Here is a 13,848-nt window from a genome sequence, read left to right as displayed (position 1 = left end):
TGAGATAAAACATGAGAGAGGGAGTGTGTGTGTGTGTGTGTGTGTGTGTGTGTGTGTGTGTGTGTGTGTGTGTGTGTGTGTGTGTGTGCGTGTGCGCGTGTGTGTGCGTGTGTGTGTGTGTGTGTGTGTGTGTCAGAGTGTGTACTACCTCCTCTCACACCGATCTGTCATCTCTTATATCCCAGGATGCTTTGCAGCAAACAAAGGCCACTGATTAATTCTGACGGCCTGTCCTCTCTCTCTCTCTCTCTCTCTCTCTCTCTCTCTCTCTCTCTCAGACGTACCAGCAGTCCTCCACTCTGCAGTCTAAGTCCAGGAAGAAAAGTAAAGGTGCGTGTGTGTGTGTGTGTGTGTGTGTGTGTGTGTGTGTGTGTGTGTGTGTGTGTGTGTGTGTGTGTGTGTGTGTGTGTGTGTGTGTGTGTGTGTGTGTGTGTGTGTGTGTAAAGGTGAGGCACAGATATAATCTGTAGTTCTCAAATCCTTTCATGTCAAGGACCCCCACATAGAGATGTATTTGGCCGTGGACCCCCATCTGAAATGGTTTTATTCCAGGGACCCCCAGAGAAGATATAAAAAGAAAAAAAATCCAATGAGATTTTTCATTTCTTCTACAGACGTAACATTTTAACAAATATAAATGCTGTTCTGCACTAAATGTGGAAAACGACTCTGATGAAGAAACGTGGGTCACTGTTATCCACTGAAGCACCTTGTAAATGAAAGGCATTGAATTAGACCCTCCAGAAAAACGCGGGCAAAAATCCTTGATTATGCAGGCTAAAACTCTTGATTATGCGACGAAATATGCAGGTTTTTTTGCGATTTTATGCGGTGAAATTGCGGGAAGTTGCGAAACATGCGGAAAGTTGTGAAATATGCGAAATATGCGAGATGCGAAAAGTTGCGAAAAATGCGAAATATGTTAAAAGTTGTGAAATATGTGGAAATGCGAATCACATATTATGCGATGCGATGTGCGTATTACGCGATGCAATGCGCATATTATGCGATGCGGTGTGCGCATTATGCGATGCGCATATTATGCGATGCGATGTGCGTATTATGCGATGCGCATATTATGCGATGTGATGTGCGTATTATGCGATGCGCATATTATGCGATGCGATGTGCGTATTATGCGATGCGATGCGCATATTATGCGATGCGATTTGCGTATTATGCAATGCGCATATTATGCGATGCGATGTGCGTATTATGCGATGCGATGCGCATATTATGCGATGCGATGTGAGTATTATGCGATGCGATGCGCATATTATGCGATGCGATGTGAGTATTATGCGATGCGATGCGCATATTATGCGATGCGATGTGAGTATTATGCGATGCGATGCGCATATTATGCGATGCGATTTGCGTATTATGCAATGCGCATATTATGCGATGCGATGTGAGTATTATGCAATGTGATGCGCATATTATGCGATGCGATGTGAGTATTATGCGATGCGCATATTATGCGATGCGATGTGAGTATTATGCGATGTGATGCGCATATTATGCGATGCGATGTGCGTATTATGCAATGCGCATATTATGCGATGTGCGTATTATGCAATGCGCATATTATGCGATGCGATGTGCGTATTATGCGATGCGATGCGCATATTATGCGATGCGATGTGCGTATTATGCAATGCGCATATTATGCGATGCGATGTGCGTATTATGCGATGCGCATATTATGCGATGCGATGTGAGTATTATGCGATGCGATGCGCATATTATGCGATGCGATTTGCGTATTATGCAATGCGCATATTATGCGATGCGATGTGCGTATTATGCGATGCGCATATTATGCGATGCGATGTGAGTATTATGCGATGCGATGCGCATATTATGCGATGCGATTTGCGTATTATGCAATGCGCATATTATGCGATGCGATGTGCGTATTATGCGATGCGATGCGCATATTATGCGATGCGATGTGCGTATTATGCAATGCGATGCGCATATTATGCGATGCGATGTGCGTATTATGCAATGCGATGCGCATATTATGCGATGCGATGTGCGTATTATGCGATGCGATGCGCATATTATGCGATGCGATGTGCGTATTATGCAATGCGATGCGCATATTATGCGATGCGATGTGCGTATTATGCGATGCGATGCGCATATTATGCGCTTCGCGGCCTTTTTGAAAAAATGTTACCCCCGCATAATTATGCGCCATTTTGCTGATTATGTAAGGTAAATTCTGCGATCGCATAAACGCATTTTTCTGGAGGGTTTAATATGAATGGTCTGTGATGCAGAACACTTCCCTTTGCCTCAAAACATAAATCAATTCTTCTAAACAGCGTACCGTTGTTTCCTGTTTAAAATGTTACAGCTTTAGACCTGACACACTGAGGGGATCCTTAACTCATTAACTGCCAGAGTAATAGTGTAATAGTGGGAGGCCATTTGACTGACCTTTGAAAAATCATGGAATATTATCCGTGATTGCCGTCCTCATGGAGTTCGCTTCATTTTACACACACCGGGGTCTCGGGAGTCTCGGAAAAGAAATGTATCCGGTCGAGGTAATCCGTTGCACAGCTGTGGCCAGTTGAATGTGGATTGTTTTTGCAGTAAAACAAGAGGAACGGAGATATAGCCATTTCCCCCAATAACATGTCATTTTGGGGGGGTCCTTAAACTCATTCTGTGCCACAATCCGTCAAATCCATCACATGGCCTGACACCGCGTGCGCCACAATCCGTCAAATCCGTCATAAAAAAAAAAAATCAAGTTAAAAAATAAATAATTCTAAATAAAAGTTTTTTTTTTTTTTTTGGAAAAACATGTTCAGAACCCAAGATATGATGATTTGAAGATTTGCTGCTCCATTCACTCGTTGTTTAACCTATAACTTAAAAAGGCTGTATCTCGCTTCCTAAGCACTCTTTTTTTTTTTACAATGAATTTTGGCTGTGGCACTCAGAGACAAAATTCCATAAATAAGCATGGCATTGAATGAGTTAACATGAAAAGGTTTTCACTGATAGAGCAACATACGTTTTTTTTCCAGAAAACTTATAGGATTTAGAAGATTTTTTTTTTTAAGAATCGGCCTCAGATCTTAAAGGGCCAGACCACTGTGGTAGAGGTTTGGGTTGTGTAGTTATCTTGCCATAATGTAACTCCAAATCTGGACATGAAATAAAAGATTAATTGCTCCATTGATTAGAAATTGATAATTCTAAATATGCTCCTCCATTGACTTACATTGTACGGTAAAACAGCTCTAAGCTCTCAAAGTCACTCTTTTAGCATCTAAACGAACACAAACAAAGCTGATTCAGACAATATAGAGCATCACCAAACGCAGTGTTGTTTATTTTGTTTTGATAAAAACCTCTACCACAGTGTCTATAAGGACCTTTAATGGGTTAGAAGAGGAATGTTCTGCCCTCTCACCACAGGCTTTGTGTTCTTATGGAGACAGATTGCTTTGGGAGGCTGAGGCACGACTGCTGGAGTTCTAATTGGTGGAGGGGGGAGGGGGGGGGGTCCATGTGGAGCCCTTAGCGCAGTGGTTCTCATAGTGAGGTCCTTGGGGGGAGGGGGTCGATTGGGTCAAGGGGGTTAGACAGCTAGAAGTATAGTTAACATGGCATCACGATCAATTTAACCATTTTATCATTTGTTTGTTTGTTATGTTTGTTATCATTTTATTATATGTTGGCTCTTTTTGCTCTTTTTGAAAATTATTTTAAATGCATATCAATTTAAGGGTCCTTGATTTAGTGGGAACGTCATCACAGACACAGGATCCAACAGGCTCTTCCATCTGAAGTGTTTCTCCCTCCGTTTCTGCTTCTCCTGTTTTCATTCCTTCAGTCCCAGAGCAGATTAAAATAACTCTATTGTTGAGGCGCTCAGGTGCTGCTCAGTGGGTACGTCCCTGAACACCCACCATGGAGGTTATGACAACTGATGTACAAGCGTCAGAAAGACACGCACACACACACACAGGGACATTGAGGGAAGGAGGGAGAGAGAGAAAGACAGACAGAGAGACAACACGAAACTTTTCCTCCAAAGCGGTCACAGCCGCGACTTGCGAGTGAGGTAGGGAGAGAAAGAGAGAGAGAGAGAGAGAGAGAGAGAGAGAGAGAGAGAGAGAGAGAGAGAGAGAGAGAGAGAGAGAGAGAGAGAGAGAGAGAGAGAGAGAGAGAGAGAGAGAGAGAGAGAGAGAGAGAGAGAGAGAGAGAGAGAGAGAGAGGACACACAACTTTGCGTGCAGCTCATTCACACCTCGTTTACAAAAGCATATCAACAGCGTGAATTAACATATCAATGACCGACCTGGCTGGATGCATATGAATGATCCATTGTGTGACCAAAAAAGTTTTTTTTTTTTTTTAAATGGCCGATTAATGCGAGAAAAATATAAACGCGGTTAATTCGCTCATGCGTTAACGTGTCAATAACGCGCTAACTTTGACAGCACTACTTCTGTGTCTTAATTTCCTCCAGGATCCTTCTCAGATCATGAACACATGAAGCCACGTCCTAGCAGCGGCGGACTGGTCATTTGGCGTACCGGGCAAATGCCCGGTGGGCCGCTGGGCCAGTGGGCGGTCCGGACCAAAATGCCAGGGCTGAATTTTGGTCCCAGTCCGGCCCTGCGTACTAGCTCTCCAGTCACAATGACATCTATTGTTTGTCATTCGTCCTTTTTTTTAACCCTGGCCCTAATTATCATTGTGTCCCATGCAGGTCGGGGGCGTGGCCTAGCGGTGCTCAGCAGGAGGCGTGTCTCCTGTAAGGCTCTGGGCCGGGGCGAGTGTGAGGGCTGGCTCTGGAGGAAGAGAGACGCTAAAGGATACTTCTCCCAGAAGTGGAAGAAGTATTGGTTCGTCCTGAAGGACACCTGCCTCTACTGGTACATGAACGAAGAGGTCAGTGACCTCTGACCCCTAATGACCCTATAACCTGTCTCTACTGGTACATGAACGAAGAGGTCAGTATGTCATGACCTTTGACCCCTAATGACCCTAGCCCTATGACCTGTGTGTACCGTAGACTGTAAAAAGAATGGACGGCGTTTTGCCCCTAAACTCTACGGCCCGTAAATGAAAGCGATTGTTCAGCAATTTCAAATCCGCCATCTTTAATTTATGTTATGTAAATTAGCGCCCTACTTGATCATACTACTGTAGCGTCGCATAAAAAAAACATCAACAGTAGCAGATCTACAAGCTCAAAACTGAGCTTGTAGATCTGCTACTGTCGATGTATTTGACAGCAGTGGCGCGCACAGACATTTTGAGGGGCAGGTGCTCGAGTAAATTATCCTTTTTTTTGTTTACTTGGCCTGCTCTTTTTTCCCTCTACACCTATACCTCTTTGCCAAAAATCTACAAGCAGATCTACAAGCCCACAACGATCTACAAGCCCACAACGCCTCGCAGCGCGAGGCGTTGTGGGCTTGTAGATCTGCTATTTTTGGCTAAAGTTCTCCTCAGAAAAGGGATGCTAGGTTTCGAGTGGTTATGGTAAAAAGAAAAATCATATCACATAAAGATTTGGCGGACCCCCCTGTAGTAACTCAGAGGACCCCCCGAGGGGTCCCGGATCGACCCCTGTTGAAGACCCCTGCTGTAAACTGGGGAGAAAAAAAGGGCACTTCTGGTCAAGAGGGCAAAGGGTAGGCTGTGCTCTAGCACCACCTAGAGTCTATCCGTGCACGTCCCTGCCCGACAGAAAAGGATTTGCTTTAACGTACTGGGAGCAACGAACCGCTGAAGTTTTTAGTTGTTGTTGTTGTTGTTGTTGTTGTTTTATATCATAATTGCTGACATCATAACCGATGGACCGTCCACTGCAGATATATCTTTATAATTGACGACAAGGAAACCCCCGGAGCTGCTTCTTCCCTGAAGCTATCAGTCATTCTAACTTTCAGCTTAGTTTAGAGTTCACACTTCTCTCTACCAGTGGTGGAAAAAGTACTCACATTCTTTACTTAAGTAAAAGTACCAATACTGCAATATAAAAATACTCTGTTACAAGTAAAAGTCCAGAATAAAAAATGTACTTGAGTAAAAGTACAAAAGTATTGGCATCAAAATGTACTTAAAGTACCAAAAGTAAAAGTACTAAAATGTTTGAAAATAGCCTAGGTATAAAATAGGGCTGAAGTGGTTAATGGTTGTTTCATTATATCACAGTTTATATCTGAAAAGTAACTAGTAACTAAAGTTTTCAAGTAAATGTAGTGGAGCAAAAGTACAATATTTGCCTCTGAGGTGTAGCGGAGTAGAAGTAAAAGTATTGGAAATTGGAAATACTCAAGTAAAGTACAAATACTTCAAAATTGTACTTAAGTACAGTACTTAAGTAAATGTACTTAGTTACTTTCCACCACTGGTTATTCACTGAGCAGAGAGGACGGCTCTACAGTCTGCCGCAATGCATGAAAAATAAATAATAGTTCATTTTTCACCTCAGGGGATCTGTAGCATTTCTATGTCCGTTGTTCTAGCAGCTTATTATTTTACTGCCTCTTTCCTTTCCTTTCCTCACTCCCTCTTTCCTTTTCCTCGCTCCCTCTTTCCTTACCTCACCACATCTTTCCTTTCCTCGCTCTCTCTTTCCTTCCCTCTCTCCCTCTTTCCTTACCTCACCACATCTTTCCTTTCCTCGCTCTCTCTTTCCTTCCCTCTCTCCCTCTTTCCTTTCCTCTCACCCTCTATCCTTCCCTCTCTCCCTCTTTCCTTACCTCACCACATCTTTCCTTCCCTCGCTCCCTCTATCCTTGCCTCTCTCCCTCTTTCCTTCCCTCGTCCCCTCTTTCCTTCCCTTCAGGATGAGAAGGCAGAAGGCTTCGTCAGTCTTCCAGAGTTTAAGATCGACCGGGCCAGTGAATGCCGCAAGAAGTAGTAAGTGCTCCACGAAATGATCTGTCCATGGCATGTTTGTGTGTGTGTGTGTGTGTGTGTGTGTGTGTGTGTGTGTGTGTGTGTGTGTGTGTGTGTGTGTGTGTGTGTGTGTGTGTGTGTGTGTGTGTGTGTGTGTGTGTGTGTGTGTGTGTGTATGTATTTTTGGCCTAGGCTTTAGGTGGTTAATAGTGGCAAGTAAATGTATGCCATTCATAAAGTTGACATCCTACAATGTTGTGCGTGACTGTAAGTGCTTTCATGTAGATAGAGTACAATAGAGTTGCAGTGCAGTACAGTACAGTACAGTACAGTACAGTACAGTAGAGTACAGTACAGTGCAGTGGCAGTGCAGTGGCAGTACTGTATGCATGAACATTTCTCTGTGTGTCTCTGCAGTGCGTTTAAAGCATGCCACCCCAAGGTGAAGAGCTTCTACTTTGCAGCAGACGGAGTGGACGACATGAACAGGTAAACCAGCACTTATATAACATGTTACAAACATTGTTCTCGCCCAAAATGCTGACAAAAAAATAATCACACCCAGTGTGAAGAGAGTGGTGCCTTCGAAAGTGTAACTGGTTGCATCCTTGTGCTGCAATCAGCAACAATATGTTGTCACGTGACACGCGACAACATATTGTCACGTGTCACGTGAAGCTTGAACAATCAGCCGTGCTGATTGGTCACGCACGGACGGACGGACGGTCGGACGGACACACGGACAAAGTCAGACATAGGAGTGGTTGGCACCACTCAAAAAACAAGCATTAACACTGAAAACACCAGTACACGTCAAAACACGTCCTTGACGGTGTGTGCTTTTGGAGAATTATTGAAAATCTTCTGACATTTCTGACAGATTTCTCCTCCTGTGTGCTGCCCAGCGTAGACACAGGGACGTCAGAGCGATTAACACATTAAACGCTAAGAACGTAGTCTTACGGTCCATTAAATCCAACTGTTAAGTGCCGAGACCGTAGTGCTACGGTCCGGGTGCTTTTTCCTTTTTTTTCTTCTTTTTTTTTTCAATTTTCTACACGGACCATTTTCAGTGTAACACCACCGGAACGGAACTATTTGCGATCCGGTTTTGCCGTTCCCGTCGGCCTCCATTCTAAAGCGCACACAAAAACGCCATTTTCTCCCTTGTAGTTTTTTCTCCTCGGTCATCACTGTTTAACATAAACCGTTCTAACTACAACATGGCGGCTCCGTTTGACACGTGGTCTGCACTAGTAGACACAGGGACATGTGGACGATGTTTACAAACAGTGCATCGCGCATTCTTAAGGATTTTAACGGGGTCTATGGCGACGTGAAAAAAACAAAAAACAACAATAAAATCTTGGCACTGGTGAGTACATTATGAGATTAACCTTTGGCAGTGAATGTGTTAACGTCCTCTTCCTGTTCCCCTCGGTGTGCAGGTGGCTGAGCCGGCTCAACATGGCCGCCGTGGGCTACGCCGAGAGAGAGAGGATGCGGCAGGAACAAGGTTGGAATAGTTTGGGATTTTTCATTATAGTTTAGTTTTAGTTCGTTTTGACATTATTTTCTCTAAGTCCGTTAGTTTTAGTTTTCTCATAAAATCACTGTTTTAAAACGTTGATGTATAATGCAAACCTGTGTGTGTGTGTGTGTGTGTGTGTGTGTGTGTGTGTGTGTGTGTGTGTGTGTGTGTGTGTGTGTGCGTGTGCGTGTGTGTGTTGTCTTTACTCTGAAAGCGAGGTTGCAGGTTTTACCATCTAAACTTAAAGGAGACATCCGGGCATTTTCAGTGTTATCTTTGATGTGTTGCTTAGCACTCACCAACATTAAAAGGGTCGTTGCGTTAATCCCATTGAGTCCGTTTCGTCCCGTCTAACGACCCCCTCCGTTGGCATAATGGAGGCGCGAGCATTAGTTGCAACTAGCAACTAATGCTAGTTGCTTATTTCCCTGCCTGGTAACACGAGTTGCCAGGTACTGGGAGAGAAATAAGCAACTAGCATTAGCTCGTTGTGCATTAGCCGTTAGCTCGTCGGGACTTTCAGCGCCTGTTAGGGTATCATGAGACTCCACAATGACTACTAGGAGAAAAAAACAGACTTTGCATTTGTTAAAATAGGCGAATTTCTGCTATGCTCGCGCCTCCATTATGCCGACGGAGGGGGTCGTTAGACGGGACGAAACGGACTCAATGGGATTAACGCATCGACCCTTTCGATGTTGGTGAGTGCTAAGCAACACATTAAAGATAACACTGAAAATGCCCGGATGTCTCCTTTAACCTCTCCATCTGGTTTCCAGGCACCATGCTCCTCACTGTATACATCATGGTCATGAACAAATAGCTGAAACCATGTCCCACATCTTAAACGGGTGCCATGTAAACAGGAGACTCTACAGAAGTAGGCATGACAGAATAGTGGATCTGACATAAAAAAAATATCTCTTCTATTTTCAGGTCCTCCATCATGCTGTATAAGCATTCTACTGTGAAGCCGAGCATGTTTAACCTGTGTAACGATGATTCTATGTTCTCTAACATACAGCTAACACCCTGATGTCATTGTTTGTTGTTAATGAGAACCATAGGGAGGTGTTCATTCTGGAGGTCGGCTGTACTTTTGATTACAGCTTAGAGGAAGCCTTCCTAACCAAAGTGCTAAAATATCATCAGCTAGAGCAGACCATCTCTCAGCTAGGCTACTGATGTACACTTTTGGTTTTTTATCTTTGGTAGCCTGACAGATTGTCCTTTGTACACCTTTCTAATTTTTCTCGTGAGGGACCCTTCTTAAACTCCTTTATGACTTCTTCCTCCATTCTAACCTTATCACAACTGCCAATCAAAAATACAAAAGTACAAAAAAGAAAAAAAACGCACTTACCCAACAAAAGAAAATAGACGAGCCCCCATATATGTTACGCCCCGGCCTAGGGGAACCGAGACATAACATATGGTGTGGAAGACCGCCCTTCCCAACTCCCAAGAACCGCCGTCCAAACAGTTTGCTTTTTCGATCTTTTCTTTTTATTCTCCAAAGGGGTTTACAAAGACTATTCAGGGGCGGAGGAATAGATACAACAAAACAAAACTAGAAGACAAACCTCTTACTTACCCACGACAGAAAACAAAATACAAATACTAACCTCCCTATCGGAAAACAAAGCTCAAACAAATAATAATAATAACCCCCCCCCCCCCCCCCCCCCCCCCCTTCTTAGCTGAGAACAATAGATCACAAGATGATGATACTAATCGGCCAAGGCCGAGTTAGGATCGAGCTGTAAGCATCTAGATCTATAGTTTAGATCAAGTGTTTGCAGAGTACTACATATCTGTTCGGCTTCACATGCACAAAATGGCTACTACTACAGAACACAGAGGAATTGACGGACGGGCTGGAAGTCGAGAAGGAACGGGTTCGCTGTCGCCGGCCCGCTGACAGCCTTTTAAAGTTGAAGCCTCCCTCTGGCCACCAATCAGGAACGGATGCGTCTGCTGCTGGCACGCCCTTCTCCTACAATCATCCAATCACACCCGACACTCTCCCCACACACACACACACACACACCGACACAGGAGAGAAACCTAACCTACACTCAGCCTCTTAATACCCTTCGTAATAATAACAATAGGGCACAAGTTGGTTGTGAGGGGCCTGCAAATGGCCGGCCTCTCCAAAAGGAGGGCTAAACAATTAGCAAGGTACTGCTCAATATCAACTATTATAGGAAGCCGCTCAATGTGGAGGAGGCGTTGTTTCCTTTACCCATGATTGTTGTCTGCTGTGTTTGACAAGTATGCCATCTTTCGTTTTGTATGTAACAATGCTCTTGTTACGTGTGTGTGTGTGTGTGTGTGTGTGTGTGTGTGTGTGTGTGTGTGTGTGTGTGTGTGTGTGTGTGTGTGTGTGTGTGTGTGTGTGTGTGTGTGTGTACACAGATTACTGGAGTGAGAGTGACCAGGAAGATGAAAGTACCTCCAGCCCCAAACAGGACAGCCCCCCTCCCCCCTATGACACTTACCCCCGGCCCCCGTCTGTGAGTCACACACACACACACACACACACACACACACACACACACACACACACACACACACACTCACCACCTGCAAAGTACAACACTCCAGTGTATACACATCCACAAGGAGGCATGAACATAGCCATGGTTCACATGACGCTTGTATACAAGCGTCATGGTGCCATGTCCCCCTGGTTTATAGCAGTGTTTGATTTGTGTTACATTGCCAACTCTCACATATACATAAACGCTCAGATTTCAAACATAAAGTGCTTACCCCCGAGCCATGGATGTTACAAGGCGATGCGGACCACGATAAGTACCCGTATCTCCCGTATTGTTCAATAAAAAGCACTTTAATCCGATCGCCAGCCATTTTCTCCGATACTTTCAACCATGCGACACCTAATGGTTGGGAGGTGTATTGCACTCTGATACATTACAAAAAAAAAGAAAAAAGAAAATGGCCGGCGATGGGATTAAAATGCTTTTTATTTTACAATACGGGAGATACGGGTACTAAATGTGGTCCGCATCGCGAGGTAACATCCGTGGCTCGGTGGTAAGCACTTTATATTTGAAATCTGAACGTTTATGTACATGTGAGAGTTGGCAATGTAAACAAATAGAACACCGCGAAAAGCCAGGGGGACATGGCACCATGACTGTCATGGTATGACAGTCATGTTTCAGGGCAAGCATGAACAGTACACTTACATTACAACACACTTGCACGCCCGCAAACTCACACACACACACACACACACACACATACACTTATATTGAGGATCTTTGCAGAGCCACGGCAGCCGCGATGTGCACGTGGATGTAAACAGTGGTGGAAAAAGTACTCAAATGTTTTACTTCAGTACAAGTATCAATACTGCACTGTAGAAGTACTCTGTTACAGGTAAAAGTCCGAAATTCTAAATTTACTTGAGTAAAAATACAGAAGTATTGGCATCAAAATGTACTTAAAGTACCAAAAGTAAAAGTACAAAAATGTTTGAAAATAGCCTAGATATAAAATAGGGCTAAAGTGGTTAATGTATGTTTCATTATATCATAATTTATATCTGAAAAGTAACTAGTAACTAAAGTTTTCAAGTAAATGTAGTGGAGTAAAAGTACAATATTTGCCTCTGAGATGTAGTGGAGTAGAAGTAAAAGTATTGGAAATTGGAAATACTCAAGTAAAGTACAAATACCTCAAAATTGTACTTAAGTACAGTACTTAAGTAAATGTACTTAGTTACTTTACACCACTGACGTGGATGTAAACAAAGCATGTCTGATCTCTATCCACCAGAGGAAACATTTTGTAACCGCCATCGGCCGTTTTGTCCCGGTCGGCTGTTACCAAAAAAAAAGAGAAAGGAGTGTTTTTCTAAAACCGATAAAGAAGGAGTGGACGGGAGTGTCATTCTTTGGGATGACGTCAGCACATCTGTCCATTCCTTCTTTCAGGGTCCTAGGATCATTCCTAAGTTGCGTTAGAGCGCCCTCGTGTGGATTTTTATTGTTTAAAAGATGGAGATCTCCGTCAATGGCAGGGAATGGTTTGACTGCCAGAGTATTTTCATAATGTACTCACCCAGTGCCAAGCGATTTTCGTGTTTTTAGTTTTAAAGTTGTCATAAAAGTTTAGATCCATATTTATCGATCGATTCACTGTGTGTTTCCGGAGCAGGAGTCTCTGACTATAGCTCCGGATGCAAAACATTGCATCCGGAGCTATAGTGTCGCCCTCGCTACAGGCCGTTGGAAACACGCGTCTCCTCGGTAAAATGGCCACAAAAAAAAGAACAGAGATACAGGCAAAAACTACAAACATGGAGTCGACTGGAACGGCATGACGTTAAATCCATTATTGTCTCCGCCAGGCCGATAGGCATGGCGAGAGAGTATGTTTTACCCTCCGTCCGTCCGTCCGTCCGTCCGTGTGTCCGTCCGTCCGTCCGTCCGTCCGTCCGTCCTTCTGTCTGCGACCAGCTAATATCCACCACCGTTGGCCCAATCGCTGTGAAATTGCACACACACACTCCCTGGATGCCACAGCAGAACCTCTGCCCCACATTTTTCAGATCAGCCTGTCATAGCGCCACCATGAGGCCGACTTTTGCAAAACACATTTTTTAATGTTACTCCTACAGATTTTCTCCAAATAACACACAAATTGGTACACAGTATCTCTATAGCCATGTGATCAACACGGATCTGTCCGATTTTCCATATTCCATCCTGATTGGCTAAGATTGGCTTCCAAAGTTAGCAGGATTGGTTCATTTTGAACAAAATGCCTCAAATCATGAACGCAGCATGCACTTTCCGTGCAATTTTCCACGTATATTCCCACTTGGCCCAGGAAGAATTGTCACTTGAAAACTTTCAAATCAGCCTCATGGTGGCGCTATAACAGGCCGATTCACGTATTTAGCTATAACTGCACCGATCTGCGTGCAACTTTGCATGCACACTCCTTAGAGGCCAAGGAAAAACCTTTGCCATGCATTTTTCACATATGCCTTTTAGAGCGCCACCAGGAGGTGAGTTTTGAAAAACACATTTTTTTGCTTACTCCTTCAGATTCTGTTCAAAAATCACACAAATCGGTACACAGTCTCTCTATAGTCATGTGATCAAGATGGATGTGTCCGATACTTCATATTCTATCCTACTTGGCTAACATTGACATCTAAAGTTTGCAGGATAGGTCCGTTTTGAACAAAATTCCTCAAATCATGAACGCAGTGTGCGATTTCTGTGAAATTTTGCACACATATTCCCACTAGGCCGAGGAAGAAATGCCACCCTTTTCACATTGGCCTGTTATAGCGCCACCAGCTGGTCTAATTTAGCAAACCACAATTTTGGAACAAAATGCCTCAACTCATGAATGCAGTGTCCGATTGCCGTGCAAGGCCTAAGAAG

The 13,848-nt window shown here is 43.9% G+C and overlaps 1 protein-coding gene and 1 long non-coding RNA gene across 2 annotated transcripts in view; one reads left to right on the top strand and one right to left on the bottom strand.

The window, feature by feature from the left end:
* Positions 1-13,848, bottom strand: part of LOC311039202 — a 765,206-nt gene that overhangs the window by 356,662 nt on the left and 394,696 nt on the right. The window lies entirely within an intron of this gene.
* cnksr2a (connector enhancer of kinase suppressor of Ras 2a) overlaps positions 1-13,848 on the top strand; it is a gene marked incomplete at both ends in the record, with an annotated part of 110,504 nt that overhangs the window by 74,017 nt on the left and 22,639 nt on the right. Inside the window, 6 exons of the mRNA XM_084048866.1 lie at positions 279-324; positions 4,742-4,923; positions 6,833-6,906; positions 7,303-7,374; positions 8,334-8,401; positions 10,838-10,935. Of these exons, the coding sequence (XP_083904992.1) occupies positions 279-324; positions 4,742-4,923; positions 6,833-6,906; positions 7,303-7,374; positions 8,334-8,401; positions 10,838-10,935 (540 nt within the window). The remainder of the gene's footprint in view (positions 1-278; positions 325-4,741; positions 4,924-6,832; positions 6,907-7,302; positions 7,375-8,333; positions 8,402-10,837; positions 10,936-13,848) is intronic.

The sequence above is a fragment of the Gymnoscopelus microlampas genome (assembly GCF_963454915.1).
Source record: "Gymnoscopelus microlampas genome assembly, chromosome: 22".
NCBI lineage: Eukaryota > Metazoa > Chordata > Actinopteri > Myctophiformes > Myctophidae > Gymnoscopelus > Gymnoscopelus microlampas.
The sequence above is the reverse complement of the archived record's forward strand: the minus strand, read 5'-3'. Positions and strand labels throughout refer to the sequence as shown.